Source organism: Podarcis filfolensis (genome assembly GCF_964270895.1).
Source record: "Podarcis filfolensis genome assembly, chromosome: 10".
Classification (NCBI taxonomy): domain Eukaryota; kingdom Metazoa; phylum Chordata; class Lepidosauria; order Squamata; family Lacertidae; genus Podarcis; species Podarcis filfolensis.
Window position 1 is genome coordinate 25,758,540 of NC_139612.1, and position 27,988 is coordinate 25,786,527.

The window sequence follows — 27,988 nt, forward strand, 5'->3', positions numbered from 1 at the left end:
GATCACAGGATCCATATCATGTACAAAAAGTTACAGGGGAAAAAGTTTAAAAACTCTGTGCAATCCTCCCCCCCCAAAAAAAAAACTCAACAACTCTGGGCAATCCACCCACCCCACGCACGCTCCTCCTCCCTCCAATGACAATGGGTAGATCATTGCCAGTTTTTTTTATACTGGGAGTAGATCGCAGTCTCTTGGGAGTTGGACATGCCTGTATGATTTATCTAGCTCCTAATGCACAGCTGTATTTTGAATAAGGGCACCATTTACCCAGAGTTCTTGTCCAGCTCAGAATGTCCAGTGAGGGTTCTACCCATACACATTCAGCAAGGCCAGGTGATCAAAGCCAGGTGATTGGCAAGGGAAGGTGCATGCCCTGGCAAGAACATGCACTTGTTTGCACCGCACTGACCTCACTCTGCCTCCCCCTTCTCCTTTCTGTCCTGATATGCAGCAGAATAGAATAGAATTGATTATTTATACCCCGCCCATCTGGCTGGGTTTCCCCAGCCACTCTGGGTGGCTTCCAACAGAGTATTAAAATACAGTGGTCTGTTAAACATATAAAGCTTCCCTAAAGAGGGCTGCGGACACGGGTGGCGCTGTGGGTTAAACCACAGACCCTAGGACTTGCCGATCAGAAGGTCGGCAGTTCGAATCCCTGCAACGGGGTGAGCTCCCATTGCTCGGTCCCTGCTCCTGCCAACCTAGCAGTTCGAAAGCACGTCAAAGTCCAAGTAGATAAATAGGTACCGCTCTGGCGGGAAGGTAAACGGTGTTTCCGTGTGCTGCTCTGGTTCGCCAGAAGTGGCTTAGTCATGCCGGCCACATGACCTGGAAGTGGTGCACTGGCTCCCTCGGCCAATAAAGCGAGATGAGCGCCGCAACCCCAGAGTTGGCCACGACTGGACCTAATGGTCAGGGGTCCCTTTACCTTTACTTAAAGAGGGCTGCCTTCAGATGTCTTCTAAAAGTCTGGTAGTTGTTCTTCTCTTTGACATCTGGTGGGAGGGCATTCCACAGGGCGGGTGCCACTACCGAGAAGGCCCTCTGCCTGGTTCCCTGTAACTTGGCTTCTCGCAGTGAGGGAACCGCCAGAAGGCCCTCAGCACTGGACCTCAGTGTCCGGGCAGAACGATGGGGGAGGAGACGCTCCTTCAGGCAGCAGCAAGGGCAAATATAGATAAGGCAGAGATATTACTCTTGTTCACCTTTAACAACCATTCTGTATTCACTTTGTGCAGTGATTTTAAAATTGCAAAAGTATTATTTTTACGGATGTCTGCTTTTCATTTGGGGTAAAAAGTTGTCTATTAAAAACAAAGTTCAAAAAACTTTAAAGTATCTTAAAAGTATTGACAAATGTTCACTCCTAAGACCATGAAACCTTTGGGAGGTGTGGGGGGAGATGACACATCTTGTGCTGCATGTAAATGTCCATATCCCTAGCCAAGTTGGCACTGCAAATTTGGATAACTTCCAGCTGTGACTAACTTTTTTTAAATTATAGCTGGGGGGGTTGTGACTAATGCAAGATCAGAGAGTACCAAAACAAGATCACTTTGTTCTTTCACATAGGCCCAAATAGATTTATATCCCAATTACTTCTCTCAGCTAATGGAAGGCTTTCCCCATCTGTACTAGAATGGGAAGCTCATTTAAACCGGGAAAATGGGTGGGTAGGATTTCCTTCTCAGTAATTCCTTTAGCATGTATGTAAAAGTAACATTGTAAATGCATCTTATTTTTAATGTCAGCCTGGCTCAGGGCAAATAGATAGGTTTGTATAAGGTCATGGCATGGTTCTATAAAAGTTTGCATACTTTGCATTTAATGGTCCAATAATTTCATAAATTACGGCATACGAACAAAATGTATAGCAGGTTGGCACACCTAGATAATTTGCTGTGATTCATAAAGCCTCAAAAGGCGAGATGTTTAGGAGCTAGAGCAGTAGGGATATAAACTTCCATTCTACTGCCCCTTCTTAATGCAGATTCCAAATTATTATCTCATTCCTCCTTTCGAGAACTAGATTAAGAAGCTGGATCTTAATGTTAGTACACATTTTCAGTCTTGCCACCCCCTCTTCTATGGTTACAAAGGATGGATTTCCTCCTCTCTAACATTTGTTAATGTGTGCTGGGATTTTAGGGATTATGTTTGGCTTACTTTGTTTTTATTACTGACTTTAAGTCTCCTTGAATCTTTCTGGAGACTCTGTGTGTGTGTGCATGTCAGCAGAAATCCATTTATCCCTTTGAATTGCAGACATGGCAGAATTGTAGAGATGCCTTGTCTTGTAATGAGGGATTTCTGTAAAAAATGATATTAACTTACAGATTAATTGAGGAAGGAAAGCCAGCAGGAGTTGAGGAGGGTCTGGTTTGGAACAAAATCTCCCCTCTGCGATGAAGATTGTGAAACTGAGGAAAATTTAGATAGGGGTGGTGGAGAACAAGGCATTGTGAGCACAGTGCATAGGTTAGCACTCCAGAGAGACTGAAATACAAGTGCCAAAGAAACGTGAGGAGACAGACACTAACGTTAGAAGCCTCCAAGCCCAAGATAGGCGAACTGGAGTACTTGGACAGCCTTGTTATAGTAGGCACAATTGAAACCCAGTGGGACAGAGAGAACCAGTGGCACATGGTTATACCTGGCTAGAAACTCTATAGAAAAGACTGATGAGGACGTACTGGCAGCATCACTTTGTACAGCAAAGACAGCGTTGAGCCCAGCAAGCTAGAAATCTCAAAGGGGGGAAACTCCTCCACTGAATCACTGTAGGTGGTGGTACCCAAGCCACAAGAGTAATTTAGTACTGAGGATGCATTGTGCTGTCACCTTCCTGATCAAAATGCTTAGGGAGATCTTGAGATGAAGAATGAAATCAAGGAGGCATCCAAAAGAGGATATGTAGTAATGGGTGACTTCAACTACCCTCACATAGACTTGGCTAAATATGCATTCCAGTCATGACAAAGAGGTAGCATTTATTTATACCCTAAATGGTTATAGCTAAGAACACTTGGCGCTGAAACCCATCAGAGGAGCAACGATCCCAGACCTAATCTTGAGAGGCACCCAGGACCTCTGAGTTAAGACTGACCCCAATTCCTATCAGTTTTAAGGGCCCACTGAAGACCATATTTTCCCTCAAGTGTTTAATGGGTGTTACTAATGTTTCATCACCTGGTTGAGTGGAAAAAAGATATATTTATGGTAAAATTGTATTATATATTTTGTTTTAAACTTTTATGCACTCCACTCTGATAGTACTGTTGCAATAAAGGGTGGATAAAAAACAATTTAAAATAAAGAAACACATAAAATAAAAGCACACATGGCTCTGGCAACCAGCCCTGAATATGAGTTCTTTAGCACAATATGGACAAGTGGGAGAAAGTACTTTTTGGTTTCCTTCTCCTGAAATAATCTGATTTCTCTCATGCTCTGAACTGTTTCAGGCTAGCTGAAACCTTGTACTGGAACCCTCCTGTTAGGACCTGGGGATACATGATAGCATTTTGCTTGTGAGTTCTCCTTCGTCCAAAAAATAATTCTCAACCTTTTGTCTTTTTTTTATAGCCTTTACCACGAGAATATCACTTTGGTAACAATTTTGGATACGTAGTAGCCTTCAAGCCCTTTGATCAAGTTGTGTGGAAAAAAGTTATAGTTCCTCAGCCTGACACTGGTCGGTATGTCCATAAAGATGAATCAATGATCCCTGCATCAAAATATCAAGTAAAAGTGAAAGCATTTAATAACAAAGGAGAAGGACCATTTAGCCTCACTGCTATCATTTATTCAGCAGACGATGGTAAGTAGAAATAATAGAGTAGGGGGAACAGGGAACTGAGTTGGTATCAATACATTGGCAGTCAAGACCATTCATTGCCATCACTTAAGAGATTGTGGTTCCATTTTCATGCAAGAAACTTTGTAAACTTTGTAAACTTTGTAAATTCAAGCATTTTGGATAATTAACTGGCAACATGTAATTTGTTTGTTTGTCTGTTTTTAGCTCTAAGCCAATTTCGATATATCTAAGTAAAGCATTGTTTTAGGTAAAATTCATTCAAACATTTCTATTAATACAATTCTTCACAAGTTTATCACAACAATGACTTACCTGAAATTTATGACATCAAAATGCTTTTAAAATCACATTTTCTTAACCTTTGAACCCATAATAAGCCTCATTCTAATTTATATGATAAACAATTGCTGTTCTACTTTCAGAAAACTTAAGGGTCGGATCCAGACATCATCATCCTTAAAGTTCAGTTTACTTCAGTTTAGTCCCTTTGATTGCATTGCATCTTCTCTAATTATGACAAAGTGCATATCCAGCCAAAAGTGTATATAATTCCACACATGTGATTGTCCCTGGAAAGCTAAGAGACTATAAGAACATAAAATAAAAACATAAAAATAGCACTGCTGGATCAGATCAAAGGCTTATCTTTTTCAGGATAGAGGATTAAAAGGTTTAGTCGATTAACAGCCCTACATTATTAATATGTGAAGAGCCACTCTTTTGGAATCTGCAACTGCGCTAGAAATATAAGTGAGCTCCCTGTATTGACGAATTTTTCTCCATGCACCTAAAGATCGACAATTTCCGGTACAAATTTTACAGGCAGTTAATGTGAATTCCACAAAGACCTCAGCAGAAAGAGAGAGAGAGAGAGAGAGAGAGATGAAGGGTGACTTCACTTTATATTTTATTTTATTTATGTAAAAGAATTTATAAACCCTAAGCTGTATAGACTATGTACGATATAGAAACATTATGCGTTAAAACAAAAAATGTAGCCTAAAAACCAATAAAATAAAAGCATAAAATGACACATGGAATTGGAGGATTTGTACACATAAATCAAGGCCAAATCTTTTATATGTATACTTGCAGGATATTTTGGAAAGACGGGAACTAAAAGTTACACACCTGCCCCCAGCACCAGATGAAGGTTCCTAGGATTATAGACTACATGTAGTTATCTGAAAAGGGTACTTCAAGTTCTGAAAGTTCCAAGAATGACTTTGTGGAATTCACATTAACTCTTTGCAAAAATTGAACTCAGAGAATTTTGTGTTCTTCTGATAATCCCATGTCTTCAAGAGAAGATTCTGAAGTAAGAAAGCATGCTTCAAAAGCTTCAGACCATCAGGCCACCAGTCGCTGACTGTAATCACCATGTGAAAAACCATTTTTCTGGCAGACTGCCTTAGTTTTTAGTAATGGGGGCCATGCCTTTGCAACTGTGGATAATTGGTTAAAATGATGAATTTGTTTTAGTAGCTGTCACTCACTGAATGCTAATTTTTAAAAAATAACGTTCTGTACAGGATGGTTAGGTTTTGTTCAATGCCCTTCAACAGATATGTAACTGTTTTTCCCTGTTTTGATGTATAGTTGACTGGGTGCCCAGTTAGAAGATTAAATATATGAAAGGTTTCCTGAGCTTAGGCAGCAGTGCCTTGTCTGTTGCAACTTGTTGCTAAGAATCCTCAAAACAGAAGTGATCTGTGCTCGAAAAATTAAATCTTTCGTAGACAGTAGACTGTCCTATGTGTCTTCTTTTCACAAATCTGACTGCTTATATAAATTAATCATGATTTTTTTCCTACACTTAAATAAATATACAAGATAATGTTTATTACTGAAACATTCAGGGTCATACGTTCAAAACTATATGTCTGTATTTATTCTGTCTGCAAAGCAATGTGATAGAGGACATGTCCAGTGTTTGTGTGCAAGGCATATCCAGCCAGAAAGACAGCCTGGAAGTTGTATGTTCAGATACCTTTGCGTCTGTGTCTAAGGATGTATTCTAAGCACTATGCCTCAGATGCCATATGCTGAAAGTACCACGACATCCTACAATCTTATCTGCATTAATGAAGAACTTCTGTAAAGTTTATATGTTGTTTGTGCATTTGTTTGTGTTTGTTTTTTGATTCAGTGATTTGCAAAAATTAGTTAGCTGCCTTTTGAACCCCCCAGGACAGATCATTTAATTAAAAACAAATTAAAAAACAACACTGAAACACTGACAGAATTACAAAAGCCTATGCAAAACTATGCCAGGAGCTGTTTAGCAGTAGTACAGTGGTACCTCGGGTTACAGACGCTTCAGGTTACAGACTCTGTTAACCCAGAAATCAGTGGCATAGCGTGGGGGGTGCAGGGGGGGCCGGCCGCACCGGGCGCAACATCTGGGGGTTAGGGTTAGAGGGCGCAAATCCACGGGTTAGGGGGTGCAAATCTATGGGTTAGGGGGCGCAAATTACTTGCCTTGCCCCGGTGCTGACAACCCACACTACGCCACTGCCAGAAATAGTACCTCGGGTTAAGAACTTTGCTTCAGGATGAGAACAGAAATCACACAGCGGTGGCAGGGGGAGGCCCCATTAGCTAAAGTGGTGCTTCAGGTTAAGAACAGTTTCAGGTTAAGAACGGACCTCCGGAACGAATTAAGTACTTAACCCGAGGTACCACTGTAGTAGTAGCAGCAGTAGCAGCAGTATTTTCTATACGTCTGTATTTTGTAATGCTTGGAGGGTGCTGATTCCGTTGGGTAGGCACCATCAATATAAGCTAGGGGTGGCTAGCCTCTGATATTTTTCCTGGTAGTGAGAATTGATCCCTGTTGGTATTAGGTGGCCACAGTGCACATGTGTGTGTGTGTGTGTGTGTGTGTGTGTGTGTGTAAAATCCATATGTAAAATCCACAATCTTTATCAGCAGGACATAGGTGACTTCCAAGGGTAATCATGAGGTTATTGGCAGCGACTATCTAATTTTGCACTATGGCGTGGCAGCCACTTCGTATTATGACAACTGCCTCCCCCAATAGCAGCTGCTTTGTGATTCATGCACCCAGCACTTGATCAAAATTCAAAATTTGTCCATTGGTCCCAAACAAGTTGGCAATCCCAGGTTTATCACACTGCTGCCTTTGAGAACAGTGCATTAATGGAGATTCCAGCTACAACCTTCTAAATTAGTTGGTATTTACAGCTGCCAAAGTACCGGTAGCTACAAGTTCATTGTAAATCAAGGAATTGCTTGTAGAAAATCTCACTTGTAGCATTTGAAGTGAATTGTATTACTCATTTTTCTAGCTCCTGTTGAAAGACCTAGAAATGTGAAAGTAAGAGTCAGATCATCCACAGAAGCCTCTGTTTCTTGGCAGCATATTCTTAGTCCAGCTATTACAGGGTATGAGGTGAGCTAAAAATATTTATTATTAATTAAAGTATATAAAATGAACCATCTCTATAATTCTCTGTGTCAGAGCTGCCCAAGGTCCCAGCTCACAAAGGACCAACGCTGCTTTGTTGTTAAATACAAAAGTCTTTATTGAAGTTCAGTTTCACTTCCAGAGCCACAGCGCGCAGCCCCACGTCTCAAGCTTTAGACCGCTGATGACCCTTCTGAATCTCCTCCCCCTGTACACCAATTTAAGACCCTCGCCTTGCTCCACCTTTTCCGCTGCTCCTTCCTCCTCTGGGTCCGCCTGCCCGCCGGGGTCTCGCCCTTCCTAGCCTCTTCTGACGCTGATTCCCCTGAGCCTTCTCCCTCCCTCCGGCGGGCTTTAGGAGCTGGTTCCCCATCCGGGTCTCCTGCTGTCCCGCGCGCCTGTACATTTGAACTTGGCGCGCGCGCCCAGCCAGCAGTTTTCCTCCTAACCGTTTCACTGCTGCTGTCACTGCTTCCCCCTTCGGGTGGGCTAGCTGCAACTGACCTCCCCTCCATTCCCCCACTCTCCGATGGAGGCGTGGTCAGCCCTGACTCACTCTCCCTCCCCTCCGGAGACGCTGGCCCTGACACATGTGACTCTTCCCCCCCACTACGCTCTGGTGGGGAAACTGGTCCCGATCCTCCACTGCTGCTTTGGGGTTCCCCTCTGGCTCCTTGTTTCTGGTGCGTCCCCCCTGGGACCCCCCTTGCCCTGACCATAGGCGCCCCCTTCTGGGAATCTTCTGATTCGCTGGAGAAGCTCATGGAATCTCTCGGGCCACTGTCATACTCCCCTACGCTGCCCTCGGATTCTTCCCCTTCGCTCTCCAATTCCTCTCTCCCCAGTGCTCCTGCTCCTGATTCCCTGACACTCTGTTTTGCCATACTCCCCGTGGAAGCCATTTTGTATTATGTCACACACAGAATAGCAGCTATTTTGCGACTGCACTCTCTCAAAATTAAAAATGAGTTCACTGGTCCAAAAAGGGTTGGCAACCCTTTGTTGAATGCACTGCGGACTTTGAAAACATTGGGCCATTGCTTATTGGTGTCCTGTTGCTGTTCTCTGTTACCATTTTGAAGGGGAGGTTTCTCCTCTTTCCAGTCTGAACTAGGAGGACTAGTTTAGAATCCCTCTTCATAATGCAGTCAACTTACAAGCTGGGCTTTCCTCCTCTGCATGGTAGTAGTAATTAACAAAAAAGCAAAAACAAACAGCTTTTGAATTTAAAAAGGAGATAGCAAGTTTAATTGTTGAAATGAGTTTACTGTCTCATCCCTCCGTTCTTTTCATTTCCTGTTTCCTGTATACCGGTAGGTATAACTATATCTTGCTCTGCTATCCAGTTTCTAATTCTTGTTCAAAAGTCTTGTGCTAAGTAAAGTTTGCCACTGCACATGTTTCCAAATGCACAGAACACTGCCAGAACTGAACCAGTGTCTTTTGTTGCAAAATTTGAGCTGGAATCGGAGAGCTCTTCTGTTTGCAGACCTTGTGTATCATTGCTTTAGGAACAAGTGGCAGTCAAGCGACGAGCACTGTTGTTTGAAATTCATTCTTGTTCTCAGATAAACACATGTCTCATGTTTACAGATCCGCTACTGGCCCAGTCGTGGGAGAGAAATAGAAGCAAATAAAGTACAAGTGAGCAGTCAGAATTTTTCAGTGAGGTTGGAAAACCTGAAGCCTGACACACACTACTACGCAGATGTGGCAGCTTTCAACTTCGCAGGCGTTGGACCTCCCAGTAACCGCTTGGCTTTCATTACAGAAAAAGCACGTAAGTAAAGTGGTTCACTTGCTGATTTCCTACTTTTTGTTATCCAGGCAAAGAAGCCTGGATCAATGCTGTAACATGACAGAAGCACAGGTGGTTTGGAACCCAGCAGATTCTATGCCAGCCTAGCTCCACCCCAAAAGATATCAGGGATTTCTGTGCTTTCTTCAGGGGTTTCCATTGGCTACTGTCAGTGATGATACCCCCAGCATTAGCTTCTGCCAGCCATTCAGCCAGCCACATTGGAACACTCTCACCAGCGGGACTTCCAATGGAGCTCACTTGCACATGGCTGAGTGAAGGCACACCTCGACCTCATCCAAACCCATTCCAGAACAGGAGATCTGGGAGTTGGATTGCTCTGTAACTTTCTCGTGGTGTGTGTGTGATGGGGTGGTGGATATCTTCCTATACATACCAGAAATAAAGGCCATGTTATATTTTTCAGCTCCAAGGCAGCGACCAAGAATTATCAGTTCTGTAAGATCTGGTTCGAAGTACATCATAACATGGGACCATGTCAAATCACAGTCCAATGAATCTACTGTTAAAGGATATAAAGTAAGATCTGTATTGAGATGCTTTGCCCTCATTATGTAATTTAGCAAATATAGTTCATCACTTCACTTGTCTATTAATTGACTTACAATCAGATTCCACACCTTCAAGGAGCAACAACAGAATGTATAAACAGGTAACCTTGGTTAGGCTAATATGAATACTTCAGTAAAACTCCTGAAACTGACTTCAATATTACCTTGCTAGTTATGCTGTCTGCATACTCCTAGAAACTGTTATCTGAGCATGAGTCTTGGCGTGATATGAAAACAAGCTACATAATTCAGAAGTACATATCTCTCTACCCCACAGTTCTTCTCATTCAAACAGGTGTGCAAATCAACCATGGCCAAAAACACAACCCTGTATTGTAATTTGGGCTCTCATTACCAAGGCAGGCCTAGAAATCATGGTGCCTTTTTCCCCCAGTGACTAAAAAGGGTGGAGTACGCTCTTTTGGACATCAGTGTAGGTGGTGATGATTTGGGATATCTTATGACACTTGCTTTTCCAGCCAAAAGCAAGAATCAGGAACCATAGTCCATGAAGCATAGAAAAAGAGGTGATCCATGGAGGATATGGAGAACCAGTCCTGATTTCTTCTCAGTTATTGCTCAGATGAGGCAGGTGTGGAGGTGGCTCTCCAGCTTCTGGAAACTGTCTCGTGTCACTACCACCAGTGCTTACTACTTACTACTTACTTACCCATGATGAAGGCACTAAGAAGGAAGCCAAAGATTGGTTGTCCTGCTAGAACATCTCTTTTCACCCTGTGTTGAGTGGAGCTAGTAATCATCTCGGGTTCCCGTGAATCTCAACCCATTTCCATCTGTATTGACCACCAGAATACAAGTAACAAAAAACATTTAAGCACACATTCCTGTAGTGTGGGAATAATTTGCCAATACCCTCTCACCAGGCGCCCAAGATGTGTTCCGTTTTTGTTCATTTTTTTTTAAGTATTGCTTTGAATACACCTTAAAGGTATCTTGACTGGAAATCATGCTGGTTTATGAAAGCATTCATAATTATTTATCTCACATTTCTTCATAATATGTTATGAATTTTGGACTGGTTGGATTAGCTAAAGTTGAATTTCTTCTTTAAACCTCCATGGTGCAGAGAAGGCTTTTTAAACCATTTCCCTTATGTCATGTAAGGCAAATAGCAGCTCCAGCAGCAGGATTTGAAAACCATGACACAGATGGAAGAATATTAAGAAGATCCTGATTCTGCACTGCAGCTCGGACCCAAAACTCTCCAACTCATAAAATAAACATGGTCTCTCACACATGTGCTTGCATCTGATGTTCTTAAAAACCACACAGAAAGATGTCCTGACATTACATCTACAGTGGTGCCTCGCAAGACGAAATTAATTCGTTCCGCGAGTCTTTTCGTCTTGCGCGGTTTTTCGTCTTGCGAAGCACGGTCCGTCACAACTGCACCTCTTCAAGCGGCTTTAAGAAAAAAGGAAACAAACTCGCAAGACATTTTCGTCTTGCGAAGCAAGCCCATAGGGAAAATCGTCTTGCGAAGCAACTCAAAAAACGAAAAACTCTTTCGTCTTGCGAGTTTTTCGTCTTCCGAGGCATTCGTCTTGCGAGGTACCACTGTAGTTTGCCCTAAAAGCCCATAATAGTTAAAACTGGGGATCAGGTCAGTTGCTTTACGTGTTTCAGCATTTAATTTTTCTACAGTTGAATGAGGGGGGAGTTCATTTTGTAGCTATTTCTTTAATGCTTTTTCTAGAATAAGATACAGCTTGCCTTTTTGTCATTTGATTTATTCTCTGGAGTTACATCCTGTACCGTGTCATATTTTGTCCCTGAAAGGTGCTGTATAGACCAGATGGCCAGTTTAATGGCACACTGTTTAGTACTGGCAAACATTATATAGAAGTTCCAGCCCCTGTTAAAGGTCAATATGTTGTTGAAGTTCGGGTGCACAGCGAAGGGGGAGATGGAGAAGTAGCTCAAGTAAAAATTCCAGGTATGTAGATTTTAAAATACACCTGAATTATATTACAGAATTATTATTTTTCTGCAAGGTGCATGCCATTGTAGTACAATTGTTGCAGAACAAATACTAACAACAATTCATCAGTATACAGAAATAGGTTGCATTGGAATCAAGTTCGGATCTTGTTTTTCAGATTTTTTACATTTACCCTTTTCCCCATTAAGTAGCAGAATAACGTATCAGGGAAAGGAACTGAACTATTATCAAGGCTGGGAAACTGCATAGCCTCTACTCAGTCCCTTTAATACTTAAAAAAAGGATTATGTCCAGTAAATAAATAACTAAACAAGATTACTCTTGACTCAGCTATCCTGTGGCACAGGCTGTACTCTCTATATAAGTTGGAATTTGTCCCTTGGTTTTCTTTAATCACTGCAGTCTCTTACAGTGAGCTTGTGAACAAGTCAGGTTCCCTTTAGCTTGATCCTATGGTTTTTGGGTTCTTTCTAACTCTGCTACTCAAAATGCATGGAAAGCATCTGTAAAGAAAATCCAACACAGGACCTCCTGCTTGCAGGTTGGTTCTGCATGCACCCCTTAACAAATTACAGTGTTTGGTGAGCTCAATTCTCACTGTAAAGGTAATGTGCAGGAAGAGAAGGCTTATATCTTCACTCCCTGCACTGAGACTTGACAGGAGACACAGACCCAACATATGCCTAGGACCCTTAGGGAGAACGCTCCTGCTGGCACCAATATTGGATGCCTGTTATGTATTTAAGCAATGCCTAGCCCTATGCATGTGTTACTCATATGCAGTACAATGGCATGTGAAATCAGAAGTGTGGATGTGGTTATGGTTATGGTCCACCTCAATGCTGTCTCTGCTTCTTTCAACAACCACAGTTTAAAAACTCATTTGGATATTTATCCATAGGTTAAAATAGCTGTTTTTTCCCTTATCATTTAATTCATTTTCATTACTTCCACTCATTTTTCCCCCCTGTTGCCTTCCAACTACTACTCCCCTACCTAGAACTTCCTTTCCATCTAATTGCCCTTAAAATTTCTCATATTCAACTTCTCCCCAAAAGAATTGAAGTTGCCAAACTTGAAAGAGAGAGAGAATATTATTGGCAACTAACAGTGTAATCCCATAATACGGGTTGCCGTATTTCAAAAAGTAAAAACCAGGGCACCCCGAAAGTTGTTGAGCTGGCGCCGCCTTTCGGAAATTTCCCCCGGACACCAATTCCGCCATGTGTATCAGATTGCAACCTAAATAATGTACATGCCGTCTAATTGCAATGTAATCTAAATGTAATCTAAAGTGGCTCCAAATTAGTTCAGAATGAACAACAACAACAAAAAAAGACAGTTCTGGCATTCATGCGTGGCATTGATTTCTTCATTAGTAATTTATGAACAAATTGGTCCCATTTATTTTATTTTTACATTTGTTATTAAATCAATCCACACCCTTACTTTGGATCACAACCTTGATTGGCTCAGAAAATATTTGTCAGGCGTTTTGATGAGCATCACATTTTGTTTTGCATATAACATAATGGCTATCCCTTAACGAAAGCCAAATCTGTTTCATTTACAGGAATTGCTGCTGGAATATCGCCCAGTTGTCTTGGTTTATTGCTGTCTGCTATTGGCATCCTTGCCTACCTGGAATTCTGAATGTAGCTGGATTTAACATGTCCTCAACTGAGTTCAAAGGACCTTCCAACCCGAGAGGATGTCAATTCTTTTTTTTATTATTATTCCTGTGGCACTATCCTAAGCCAAATAAATTACACTTTCAAGAAAATTATCCTCCTGACTTAATCATGGATTTCAGAAGAAAAAAAAAAGACTGAGGCAGGAACTCCTTCATCAAGCAACTCAACTTTTGAAAGTTTGAGGAATGATTTTTAACTTGTTCCAGTTATGCCTTATAAAACACTTGTGCTGATCTGCGGCAGTTGCATGATTCGGTCCAATGGGGCAAGTTACAGTGTTAAAATCCAATAACATAGGCTGTACAGTAAAAGTAAAATCACCACACATAGGTGCTTTAACTTTAATAACAAATCGTGAAAACATAATAGAGATTGAAATGTTGATTGTATGTGGTATATGTAGGAGTAACTACGTCTGTCCGTACTATCCTATCTGTTTTGTGTACTGCATATTTTTGAATGGCCCCTATCAATTATGACTTTTCAGGTTTTTAGAGACACAGTCAAAGCAAAAACATTGCACTCATTTTTTTAACGCTTTTCTTCTTGAAGTGACTGAATGTGGGCGAAGAACACTGAAATCCAAGTTCAATAGCAATGAATCTTATTTTAGATGGATTTGGAGTTCGTACGAGTATTAACAGTAAAGGATATTCCCGCACCTTAATTTTAAAATGATATTTAAAATTGACACGGTCTTTTAGAAATAATGCTAGTCAAGCCAAGTGTGAATTTCTGCAGTCATATAGAGGTTTATTTTGCTGTAAGTAATATTAATAGTTATATGAGCAAATTTACTTCTAATATTTCATTGTATCCAAATGTTACCGTCACAATTTGAATTATTCCAATTCTGTCATGAATTTCAGAATTTAAATTCCAACATTATATACAGTCTAATTATTTTTTACTAGCCAGTATAATGGCATGATGGAAATTTGAAAAGCAATTCCACATTTAGATCAATATTAAAATAGTTAAATTTAAAATGATCTTTAAAAGCTCAAATCATTTACAATAATAACAAATCGGATATGCAGTGAAAAGACAAATAGCAAATAACAAAAGTTATCCTATTTATTTTTTTGTGACACACATATTGCCTTACTTTAGGGAAGGCCAACCATTAGGAGAATGATTTGCATTTTCCAATAAATTAATATTGTTCTACTTCCTAGAGATGTAAATAAGAGTTGTAAAGGTCTAACATGATTTTCCCTATTAAATGATCCCAGGAGATAGAAAGATGTTATTAAAATTCAGATAGTTCTCAACTATTCTGTCTGCTTTGAGTGTTACTTATGTTTTCAAAACTAGGACTTCCGTAAGAGGTATAGAATGTCTTTGTTCTGACTGTTTCTATGCTGTATTTAAAGCTGTTAAAAAGAAATGCCTATTTCTTTCAGAATTCATGGTGTGCTGGGAATTTGGTGTGAATTTGGGTGGGCTAGGGTGGGCAAACACCATCCACTGCATACTGATTCAGCTGGCTCAAGTAATCGTGCAATGTCTGAGGCTTCAAGAATTATAAGCTTTGACCATATTTTATTAGCACAGCCTTGCTAGCTGCTTTAGAGATAGACTTTAACTTTTTAGGACTGGTACTGTAGATGCCCATGTTAATACTATTTAAATGAAGCAAGAATAGACTTTCCCCCCAACCCTGTCTTTAATTTGTATGATTTTTTGTACTGTAAATTTACATTTTAAAAGCCTAGACCCTTCATGAATATATATATATATATATATATCAATAATACCGTTTTAGTTTAATTTCGACTCTTTGTTACAAGTTGAAACTTTTTTTAAAAAAGAAAACAGGTGAAAATGACAATTTGTCTATAGAGGAATTTCAAAAGCTACACAAGCACTGCTGAGTTTCATAAATCATGTAATTGTTTTAAGGAAACTAAGATGACTTCATACGTAAGAAACTAATACCTTGGAAGCCTTCTGTGATATGTTTTAATTTGGTTTGGTTTTTATGCAGTGTGTGACTCATACTTTTGTAACCTACAAACACAATTATTATTTTTTTCTTTTGCCAAACTGCATGATTGCCTTTTCGTTTCTAACGTGATATAAGGAACAAAACCAGATCAATTTTGCATGAAGAGAATTCGGGAAATCAAAGCACACTTTACTTAATTTAATCCGGAAGACAGGTGAGCTAAATTTCATCATTTCATGCTAATTAGCTAATCTCAGATTTACATTGTTCAACACAATTGTACAAATTTAATGCAGACATTAAGTTCCCAGCAGTTGTCAGCACAGCTAACTATATACTGTATCATCTGCTTTTCAATGCAAGGTTCTTAATTAAAGTTTATATAGATAGACACATTGGCTGTTTCTTTGTATTTCAGGCAATATTGATATTAGTATTATTTGATACTGGTGATTTTTGGATTTTTTAGAAGTTACTTTTTATCATTTTCTTTCCTATTGAGTAGACCAGGACCATGCTCTGTCCGTTTTATGGTTGAAAAATAAATTATAATTAAATAAATGTATTAATGGTACTCCATATGTAACAATTGTCATTTGACTTTTCCAGAGGGTTATATAGATTTGTTTATGAAAGAGAATCAGAGGAACCTAATCCACAGAAAGAAGTTTTGTTCTTCAGAAGTTTGTTGGGTTTTTTTGTCATCACTGGATCTATGGATTAGTTTACACCCTTTTTATTCTAATTAAAGGTCTAACAGATTACGCTTAGAAATATCACCACTTCAAATTTATTGGCATTTTAAAAAAAATGTACAGTTATTGAATACTGCTCCATCAAAGTAAATATCCACGTGCAAATATTGAAATGTTGCATCATGACTTCAACAATATTACTGAGTGAAAAGAAAGACAATGATGAGAAATCATACAATGATATGCCCAATGACCAAATATATAAAAAAATATTCACACTATAGTGTCAGTCTCCTTTGTATGGCTTTTTAACTTGGCTTGAGCTATAAGAACTCACTGGTTTTCATTAACATATTTCGTATCCTCAGACCTGTGTGTCTGGTCTTCCGCCATTTTCCAGTGATTGCTCTAAAGTGTTTTCCTATTTAGAAAATATTATCCTAACTCTGAATTGGCTTTGCTGGTCTTCAGTGAAACAATTGCATGGTCGAATTTAATCTGCCAAGTATTATCACAATGTCATCCTGTTAACTGCATGACCTGGTCATATGTGTGTCATATTTCAGAAGTGTTGTCTTCACTTCTGATTGGCTTTGTATGTCCTCAGTGATGTCATTACATTAGATCTACTATCAGATCTACTATGTAGCACAAGCTGTCTTGTTCCAGACATGATTCCCTGAAGGTGGGATCACTAGTGAAATTGAAAAACAACAACCTGTGAGCAATGCTATGTTATCACACAGAATCATTCAAAGGAACATTTATGGAGGGAGATGGAAATGTTACCCTCATTGGCACTACATGAGAGGCATTCTTGGGAGGAAATTGTATCTGCTAGTGAGCGTTACCATTTTCAGCATCACCCCATTCCCCAGAACTGTCTCTATAAATGGTGCTGAGGTATAATGTAGCATCACTGATAGCGCCATTGATATGGAGAAATCAAAATGGTGGTTGTCAAGAAGGGCCAGTGTACCAGGAGCAGCCCTGCTGTTGCCATTGCAAAACAAGAGCCAGAAAGTGACAGGAATGAGTAAAGTTCACCACCCAAGGACCCCAAAGTTCAGAGTGAATTTTCAGTTCAGCCCTGCTTTCAATTCAGTGTGGAATAAGGAAATATGTGGCACAACCCTAGTCTTCATCACGATCATTTTCATTCAGTTTGGTTTTGGTATTTATCACCCAAGTTTTCTGTATTCTGTATTCCTTCCTTTCTGCAAGTCTCTACTTGAAGGTGTTGTCATGAAGTGATGAACAGTTTTGTTTAAACTTTACAAAGTTAGTTCTAAAACTTCTAGAAGGTTCCAGTTCATGATCTGCATGCTTGCCCTCACCTACATGTGACTGATTGCACAGAGAGTAACAGCTACAGGTAGGCAACTCTGCTTTCTAATAGCTATTGAATCCAGTGTTGTTGTAAGCAATTACTAGACCTTCCTGCAATGTTCATTGGGTGAAATGAAAGAGGAATTCAAAGAGTCCTGTCTAGAAAAAAAACAAAAAAACAACAACCCAGTGACATAAAGACCTTAATGCTATCATTAGACCAAGGCTAATACTTCTTGGTGAGATCCCTCTTAAGTGTTTTTATTAATTAGTAGCCTATTTTATTTATTATCTGCTCCCTAAATTGATTCCTATTTAAAGGGGAAAACTGCTACTATGTATGTAAAAACTATACTGTACTTCTACTTTGAGTTTTGGTTGGGAACAGTAGGGAATTCCCCTCTTTGAATAGCCTGTGAATCCTGGTTCTTGCCAGACACTTGCTTTGACCGCTCTTCCCAGCATTGTGAAGTTGTCAAGGTACTGCATTGGTTTCCTGGTCCAGGCTGCCCTTCTCTCACATGGATTTATTGCCCATTTAGCACATCCTCCAAAACAGCAAATCAGTACGTTATTATACCCGCAGGTCTCAGGGCAGTTCACAGGAGAAAATAACAATATAAAAACATAAAATACATAATTAAAACAAAAACAAAAAGAACTCAGTACCCCCCCTCCAAAAAAAACCCCACCCCGTGTATTAAAAGGGCATTGGATGTGAATCAGCCCAAGGCCTGGTTAAAGAGGAACATTTTTGTCCGGTGCCTAAAGATGTATAATGAAGGCACCAGGCGAACCTTCCTGGGGACAGAACTCCACAGACAGGGAGCCACTGCATAAAAGTTGCCACACTCCAAACTTTGCGTAGTTGCAAAATCTTTCTATATGTTTTATAGGAGCTGCATTGTACCGTAAATAAATAAAACTGAATCCGCCTTGTGCTGTTTGTTAGTCCACTACAACTGTGAGCTGTAAAAATGATTCACATGGGTTAACCCTTCACTCTTTGAAGCTATTCAGAGTAGAGAAGAAGAATCAGCCATTGGATGATAGGGCTAGGTTGCCAAGGGCAAGTTGTGCAAAGGAAGCAACTTGAAATGGACTCTTCTATGTGCTCAGCAAGCTAGGTTATCAGTAGCATTATAATCATGAAATCCAATATCTGATTAGCTCATTTCCAACAATCCTGCTGCAATGTAGCTAAATCCCTTTGGGAAGGTTCACTGGAAGGAATTCATAAATGTTATTAATTGATAGATTGATTAATAGGGATTGGTGCAAATGTGTCTGCAATGTGATACAGGCAATCTTTCCTTCCTAAAAAGACCTAGTCTTGGCACAGGGACTTAGTTAGAATTAATGTAAAGTTATTCTGTATGCCTTCTATTGTGAGATTTCCTGCCTTCCACTTGCTTACTAAATGGTATTTTGATATTCTTGTACAACTGAGTTAATGGATAAATCCATTTTCACACCTCCTGGCAAATTAATTCCTTGGATGATCTGTATGCAAGTCTATATAAGTCTCTGCCCAGTCATTGGATTAACTAACACACAATCAACCTTTGTAGTTGTTGAGGAGGAAGGAAGTTAATTGAACCACAATTTTTATCCTTTTCATCATTTTATTATTATGCTCTCCCTCTCCTTTTTACAAAGGATCACAAGGAGGATAAATTGGATTTGAGCCCACCCAGAGGCGTTCTTAACAGTAGTTTATGATCTGTTATTTTCACTATAAGCAAATGGTTCTTAAAAACTGCAACTTGGCATTTTAAGGCTACCAGGATGTTTCTTTTCTCTGTTTTTTCTTAGAAGCTATTGCTTTCTTGGTGAAGTTCTCCCTTTTTTAACTGAAAAAAGGGCTAACATTGTTGCCTTATAACTGGTCTGGTCTGTTCCTTCAGATGCAGAGAGATGCTGTCTTGGCATCAGCTAAGAAGTTCCTGGGATGAGCTTTGCATTTTCTCTCCTTCTTCCAGCACATCATGGCATTCTTTAAGCTTCTAAACTGATGATAATAGTGCTGTGATTCTTGGTAATCTAATAGAAGGGGCTTTGAAGAGGAGGTTTAAATGAACCTTAATTTCACATTTATACCCTCATGAGGTCTGAACTGGTGGTGACTGACCAGGGCAAAGACCCTGGGGTCGTAGCTCAATAAAGTTTTTTGTCTAGTGTGCAGCAGCTGGGGAAAAGGCAAATTCCATGCTAGGGGTCATGAGGAAAGGAAGTGAAAATAAAACAGCCAGTATCATCATAATGCCAGTAGCCAACTATATGGTGCAACCACACTTGGAATATTGTGTACAATGATGGTCATCTCACCTCAAAAGGGATAGTGCTGAGCTGGAAAAAGCAGCCAAAATAATCAAGGAATGGAGCAACTCATTTCCAAGAAAAAAATACATTTGCAGGCTTTTTAGTTGTAAGTCACACACCCTTCCACAACTGCCACTGGCAGAGAAGAACCATCACCATCAGTGTCCATTTCAGGCAAGATTACTCCAATTTGGGGTGAGATCTTGCCCAAAATTGTATGAGATCTTCCACTCTCCACAAGAGTTCACATGATTTCAGTCAAGATCTTGCCCGAGATGGATGTGATCTTGCTCCAAATCAGCACCAAGGGCAGAGGCAGCGGGGAACCCATGGGTGTGCCACTGGGGGGGGGTCATCTGCTGCCTGAGGCAGTGGTCTCACCCTGTCCTATAGCTGGGCCAGCTTTGCCCAAGGAGCTAGCTCTTTAAATGCCTGTACTTGGTCAAACACAGTAGTGTTCTCACAAGGCAGATGATAAATATGGTTTTGGTGAGACATAATTAGGGCACTCAAAATCAATGTGAGGAAACAGAGAATTTTGTTTCTGCTACATAATGCCAAATCCGAAAGCCATTGGGTGGAAATGAATGTAGTATTCATACAGATAAGCAGGGCTCCCCACAAACTTCAAACAATAGGTAAAACCCAAGTCTCTGGTTAACTTTGCTGTCTCCTTAGATATTTTTGGTCAATTTACTTTTCCATATTCATGAAAGATTTAAGTGCATCTGTACCAATGAAGTTTGGCTCAGTGCCTTGTGGTTGCTTTACAAGTTTATCTGCATTATAGCAATGAAAACCTCTCCTGATGGGTCATCATCAAAGTTGCAGCAGCTATGCAATTTGAGCATGACTTTTGACATTTTAATTTTCCTGGACTTCTGTGTTATATGTTAAGCCAAAGTAGCACCATTGTCTTAAAAAAGGTGACTCATCAGCCCCACTGAACATCAAAGATGTTTATGCCATAATGCCAAAGATTGCAGCCTTGATAGACTCTTTGGCTTGTACATCTAAGTTCCTCAAGCTACCCAGCAACACTCATATATTATGCTCTGATTTGCATGCAGTGACAGAACATTGAATAGCATCAAATACATTTGACAATATGGATCATGCCTTAGGTACTCTCCCCAATCTATCTCCACAATTTGGCTGCTCCTATATATGATTCATATGGTTGATTGTTTTCCAGTTCAGCTAAGGAAGTAACACACTTGATGCTGTGAATCACAATGGAATTTGCTACCACTGCTATTTTTGTGGTGTTGGTAAGAACATGCCTAGACCAAATCTCTTAAGTACAGCCTATGCCAAGGCTGTATGCTTACTTGACTCCTAAATATTATGCATGGTACAAATAAGGAGATACTAGCTTGTACAGATGATATACTAAAGAAGAAGAAAAATGCAATGATTTGCTCATACTCATATAAAACAAGTACAACAAAAATGGAAAACACCCTCTTAGCCTCATTGAATGGGGTAGCTACAAAGACCATCATGTCCTTTTGCTATGGGCTCATTAATTTTAATAGTTGCTGCCTGGGGCACAGGATGGGTGTCTTGTTAATTGTCTTGTCAAATTCCTAGATTTGACAGCATAAATAAATAGCCTATTTGGTAGCATTATAAAGAAGAATTAAAAGATGTCTCATTCAAGTCTTGTCTTAGTCACCATCCAGATAAAGATATAATTTGGATGTGGCAGCTGGAATATGGCCAGACCTTTCGAATGCCAACTTTGCTACAAAATGTGTTTTTACATGCAACATGCAGCATTGTGGTGCTTTAATAATTCTCAGACTTGCTCGGCTTTGTATGAACATTATGCATTAACATTTATTTCTTTTAAAATATCAGAAATTAATTAAGAGGTGAAATACAGGCAAAAGCTACACCACTAGGGGAAAAAATGCCATTGCAAGTAAGGTAATTTAGTTTACTCAAGAGTGATGATGGACCTGAGAATCTTTTGGTGTGAACTGAAATGAGAAGTTGATTTCTGGATGTTTTATGAGAACTCCCATGGGTCATGATATACTCTCTGAAGATTCCTATAAAAGCCAAAAGAGTGGTAGTGGAAAAGGGTAGGGATTGAAATGTATTAGGAGTGCTTCAGATTGGTCTACTTGGAAAAGAAGTGAGGTTGATCTTTGTTACAAATTGCAATCTGTTTTGCCTGGTTAAGTTCAACTATTTGGTCAAGAAAAAATACATTTCAACATGCATAAAATGGAAACAGACCACATGTTACAAATGATAAAATTGACTGTTGCACAATTGGATGTTGCATTTACTTCACGATTCTTTCCCCTCTTTTTGGAACCCACAATCTGAAAGGAACATCTACATTCCCTCTGATTATACTCTTGTTGGAGTTGGATATTCCTGACAGACAGGAACTGAAAAAAAAACTATTGGGAATATTATGATATATCCTGGTTCAGGATTTGACCATATTCAGGAACAAGGCTGGATACAGTGGTACCTTGGGTTACATATGCTTCAGGTTAAATATGCTTCAGGTTACAGACTCCAGTAACCCAGAAATAGTACATCGGGTTAAGAACTTTGCTTCAGGATGAGAACACAATTCGTGCTCTGGTGGTGCAGCGGCAGCAGGAGGCCCCATTAGCTAAAGTGGTGCTTCAGGTTAAGAACAGTTTCAGGTTAAGAACGGACCTCCGGAACTAATTAAATACTTAACCCGGGGTACCACTGTATTAGGAGAATGGAGATGATACTAAACTGGGAGCTTCAGACACATGCTAGATTGTCCTCTCTTAATCATCCCAATCCATCACATCTAATGTTCTCTGCTTGGTAACGAGAACAGAAGGAGAATATGGGATGAGCACCCTACCTGTCAGTGAGGGAGAAGGGAGAAGGCTGGATGATGATCTTTAGCCTGAAAGTGAAAGTGACCCACTACAGAATGCACATTGGCTAGGGCTGATGGAAGTTGTAGTTCAAAATATCTGGAGAGCACCAGACTGCTGAAAGCTGGACTACATACTCCTTTTATGGGAGTATCACATGACCCATTATGCATTATTACTGCAAGGATGCTTCCTTGGCTGGGGAGATTGTTTCATGGTAGCTCTCATGCCATTGACTTCCAGAGAAAAATGTGTAGTCTCTAGTGGTCTTCATTCATGGTGTAGACTGGGTATGTTTCACTGCCCACATATGTGTGGGAATATCCAAATCCCTATTTTCTCATGGGAATTTCAGTTCCCCTTCAAGACCTCTGTTTAAATATACTGCAACTGTGTTATTTTTTCCAATCTTACTTGCAGAAGAATCCTCAAAGTAACTGCCTGAAAATGTAACATATTGCCATTTTTCATTCTCTAAATATCTATGCCTGCTGAAAAAAATGTGTCATTTGACAGCTTACAGCCTTGCAATGATTTAAGTAGCTCTGTAGCTTTCTTTTTAAAGAAATACTGTTTCTTTAAAACCAGATAACAGCAATTTTCTCAATTAATCAGGGCAGTTTCAATACTTGCATTATTTATTGACACACAAAAATAGAAGCTAGTGGTGTGTCTTTTCTGAGAGACCAGAGGTTGGTTTGCATACCAAGGTGTAATGTTTGAGCAGAAAGTTATGATAAGAATTTTGTTGTGCTAAATGAACACTTATGTGACCATTTCTTAAAATAGGTCTGTAATATGGGAGTTGCGACGTGCGGGAAATGCTTCAAAATTATATTTCAGATGATGATGATGATGATGATGGGAACTTCCATCTGCCAATGCAACAGTTTTCCCACCACTAGAATCAATTAGTAGTAAAGGGGGGAAAACTGACCTGAGACTCATTAATACTGCTATTGCATCCTATTAGTCTTCTGAAATGAAGGTATGTTATGTACATTAGTATTTTGGGGTTCTCAAGATTCTGTCTGTCTATCCTAGCAAGTCCCAGTTCTGCCCTCCTTAACTCTTTGTCACACTCTAGCATTACCAAGAAATAGAACCCAAGTTGGGACTCTTCAGTTGGCCTATGGCTACCAAGACTGGATCAGACTCCATTGGCAGGAGCTCTGTTAAAATTAGACTCATTAGAGGAAAGTTTTCAACAATGTGACTTCCCATATTGATAGAAGAGAAATAAGAAGGATAAGATACTTCAGTTTTTAAACAGTGCCATCCATTTTAAATCATTCCAACTAAACTTTCTTTATGGGACCTGACTCACTTGAAAACAAAATTAGCATCAGCAACAGACACTAGTACGCATTATCTGCACCTGGGTAATGCATTCAATTTCTATTTTGGCTCTGAGAGCAAAATTTTATTTTTAGAAGACGATTGATTTATTCAATAAAAAGGTTAGTCACCATCTATTGAGGGCCAGGACTTACTAGGGCTGGCTGCCAGGTATTTCTCCAGATGTGAATCTTCTGTTGAGCACTCCAGAGTGAGTCACAATCTCTGTGTTCCTGTTGGTTCCTACTCTTATCTTTCAACACAGCTCTGTCAACTCTCCTTTCCCCTTTTCTGCATCCATAATAACACACAAGGTTCTGCTCCTCTGGTCTTTCACTTCTACATAATTTTTAACAGTGTAATCCTCTGCATGTTTACTCAAAAGTAAGTCCCATTGAGCCAATAGGGCAGGCTTCCTCAACTTCGGCCCTCCAGATGTTTTGAGAGTACAATTCCCATCATCCCTGACCACTGGTCCTGCTAGCTAGGGATCATGAGCCAAAAACATCTGGAGGGCCGAGGCTGAGGAAGCCTGAAATAGGGCTTATCACTTGCACTCAATAGGACTGCATAGGACTGCAGTCTAAAGCTTTGTTGGAAGTGCAACGGCAGGGATCATTCAGTTAGCAACCTATGGGTTAATGCTATTTACAGACAGACAGACAGACAGACAGACAGACAGACAGACAGATAGACAGTCACTGCAGGGGGGTTGTAGCCTAGTAACCAATCTGAGTGGCATACCCTTGCTGCGATAACTTGTGCTCTGAATAACTGTAGTTCTAAGGAAGTTCTTGATATGTTTGCTTGCAGATTTCCTCTATCTTCCCCCCATAATTTGCGCAATAAGGTGGGTAGACTTGCTTCAGACATACTAGATACCCTGGTAATTCATCCCAATTCCACAATGAAAGTAATTAATGTGCCAAGCAAGCTAAACTCTTTTATTCGAATGTGTACCAGTATTGTGTAAGAATCTGGACGGATAACTTCAACAACTCATCCGTGGAGCTGCAATAACTTTTCTAAACAATCCTTCATTTTTACTGCTATGTTGTTATGATGTTTAAGCCTGTATTTAAAATATGGTTCTTGTTCCACTGATTTATGAGTTGAGGTGAATAATATGATCTATGTGGTGTTAATTGCACTGGATGGAATCCAGATGCATCAAAAGGTTACTCTTCCCGCTTCGGCTCATTCATTTTGATTTCTGAACTGTCAACAAAGAATTATTTATTAGAGCCTCGTGTTTGCGACCTCCTGCGGTACTTTAAAAACTCTCAGGGGTTGGCATGCTGACACACCCCAGTGCCTCCTCCCTTACATACTTTGGCACATAATAAAGAAAAAAACTGGAATGTCATCACCTGGCATGGAAGCATGCAATGTAGGAGTTGTTGATATGCTTGTTTGAAGAAGCAAAAGTGATACACCTGTGATACTCTGTTTTAAGACAAGAGAATGGAAGTTTTAACTTTGCCCGTGTCCAATTCAAGAGACAGCTCCTGTGTATTAAGCTGAGGCAAGGAATCTTATTTAACCTGAGGGCCCCATTCCATTGTGGGGAACCTTCTGAGGGCCACATGGCAGTGACAGACATTGTCATCCACAAATGCAGATGGAACAATAGATGTGACTCTTACCTTTCAGCCATGCAAAAATTGGGAGCTTCTATACATGCATAGGGACGTGGGTGGAACTGTGGGTTAAACCACAGAGCCTAGGACTTGCCGATCAGAAGGTTGGCGGTTCGAATCCCCGTGATGGGGTGAGCTCCCGTTGCTCGGTCCCTGCTCCTGCCAACCTAGCCGTTTGAAAGCATGTCAAAGTGTAAGTAGATAAATAGGTACCGCTCTGGCAGGAAGGTAAACGGCGTTTCCGTGAGCTGCTCTGGTTCGCTAGAAGCGGCTTAGTCATGCTGGCCACATGACCCAGAAGCTGTATGCCGGCTCACTCGGCCAGTAAAGCAAGATGAGTGCCGCAACCCCAGAGTCATCCACGACTGGACCTAACGGTCAGGGGTCCCTTTACCTTTACCTTTATACATGCATATCTCCATCCTCCATGTAGGCAAACAATAGGTATTATCAAGGTTTAGGGACACATTCAAGCAAGGCAAAAACTCTCAAGTGGGGGGGGGGAGTAAAACAGAGCCATGGGTTCCCCATCTCTCAGCTAGGGAAAATGTATTTTAGCTTCATGCACCAGCCCCCATATTGGGCCAAAGGAAACATGAGCTAATGTTTCCTGAATAATTGAGGACCTAACAAAAGATCAATGAATGCTTTCCCCATCAGTTCATTCCATTTGCCAAAAAGTCCCCTTTGATGGCCCAACCATGCAACTCTTGTCTTTCATTAAATTAAGGCAACATATTCCCATACATTTGCATCCTTCCCTATTCTGCTTCAAGCAAATTACCTCCGTAAATCCGGTTGTTGTAAGTTAAAGTTTGATAGAAAATGTCTATGTGCCATGAAGGTTATTGATGGCATGGCTTGTGGTGACCAATCTTCCATCTCAGCTCATCACAAGCAACTCTTATGCATCTAGATCCAGGGATGATCTGCTCCAGCTGTTGACCATTGCTTATTACTCTCCTTGTCTTTCCCTTTGCTATCCACAGACAGGTATGTAACAGGTACAGTAGTCAGGATTTGTCAAACACACCTCAAGGAAGACCCACCACATGATCAGCAGCAGCAACCAGAGCATTTCATGGGTTTTCCAACTCATTACCTTCTGTACTCTTGCAAATTCCATGCTGGGCAGCTATATGAGAGGTGATTGGTTTTACCTAGCATGAAGATGAAACTCTGAAACACATGCTCACATATCAGGGCTTCCACCATATGCTATAACCCATCAGCCAGTGTAACTCAAGGATAGGATTATTACCTAAAAGACTCTATAGTAAACAGTATTTTCCATTTGAGTTAATAAACATTCCTTTAACCTCATCTCACACTCAGTCTATTCCCATTTTATTTTTCTTTGTGCCAAGTCCTAAGAGAATGGGAGAAGTATTGCCAGTTTAATATTAAACTTCAATTCTATTCTGATTTAATTAACCCCAATTCATGCCAGAAAGAGAATCATAATGTCGGGGCATTACAACAATCTTGCACTGACAGATTTAAAGCAATGGAAATCTCGTCTCAGGAAATCAAGGATCCAAAACACATTTATGTGTTTCATTTAAACATTGCTTTAGGCTACAGACTGGAATAAAATGATCTAAATAAGTTTAGCTCCAGGCAATATATGGCTGAATAGTTATAGTATTTTAATTTGCATGATTGGGGTTAAAGTTCTAAAGAAGTCAGGAACTGTAAGAATATGGTGACTTCTCCTGTAAAGCTTCCTCATACCTTTAGCTGCATAAAAGATCCTAATCTTTTACACACCTGTGCATTTAAGTAACCTTCTTTCTTTCCTTACCCCTATGATAGTGGGTATGGTACAGTATGGTGTGGTACATTATATCAAGATAAAGCTCTGCATGTTTTTACATGCTTTTACAAGGCCAGAACTTCTGTTTGAGAGCAAATAAAGAGGTTTGATTAACCTATTAATTAATCTGGGGAATCTGAGAAATACAACAAGCTGTTCATACTTTTGGCCTCAGGCAGCATGCCTGTCTCAGACAAGGAATACTTTCCGGAAATCATAATTTTGCTATAGGATTATATTGGAAGGTGAGAGAAATTTTGTATCATTTTCCCCTGCTTAAGTGGTTTACTAGGAGGTTCCTGCTGGTCTGGGGATGGAAGGGGATCAAATCTCAGGTTCATCCCAACTGTGACCTGAGAGACATCCAGAAATACAGAGGCACAGCAGCTAAGGAATGTGATGGTCACTTGGATGAATGAGTGGTGAAAGGGTCTCTTTTTCCTTCCAGAAAATAGCTTCCAATTCTCCCTACTCTGCATAAAAATGATTATGTAGCAATCAGGTGTTCCTCAGAGAACTGTGAATGTCCTACAAGAAGCGCAGCTGAAGTGAGTCTTCAATCAGCACTGAATGGAGAGGGCTGGAAGCCTCCATTTTAATTTCCTGCAGCCATGGAACACTGTAGGAAGTAAAAACAGGAGCTCCCAGGTGCTGATCAGAGTTTCTGCCTCCAGGTAAGATGAGATTGTGCATATCTGCGTACAATTTGTAGATACTCATTTATAGGCACAG

The 27,988-nt window shown here is 40.2% G+C and overlaps 2 protein-coding genes across 12 annotated transcripts in view; one reads left to right on the plus strand and one right to left on the minus strand.

The window, feature by feature from the left end:
* The window catches only part of CNTN1 (contactin 1), a 163,240-nt gene extending 147,615 nt beyond the window's left edge, over nt 1–15,625 (plus strand). For all 10 annotated transcript variants that reach the window (XM_083574433.1, XM_083574437.1, XM_083574430.1 and 7 more), the window contains 6 exons: nt 3,592–3,826; nt 7,138–7,241; nt 8,850–9,036; nt 9,482–9,594; nt 11,427–11,583; nt 13,163–15,625. In XM_083574433.1, coding sequence (XP_083430559.1) covers nt 3,592–3,826; nt 7,138–7,241; nt 8,850–9,036; nt 9,482–9,594; nt 11,427–11,583; nt 13,163–13,242 — 876 coding nt within the window. In that variant the 3' untranslated portion in view covers nt 13,243–15,625. The remainder of the gene's footprint in view (nt 1–3,591; nt 3,827–7,137; nt 7,242–8,849; nt 9,037–9,481; nt 9,595–11,426; nt 11,584–13,162) is intronic.
* LOC310743925 (uncharacterized protein) overlaps nt 1–27,988 on the minus strand; it is a 797,205-nt gene that overhangs the window by 380,707 nt on the left and 388,510 nt on the right. The gene's annotated exons all lie outside the window — the stretch shown is intronic.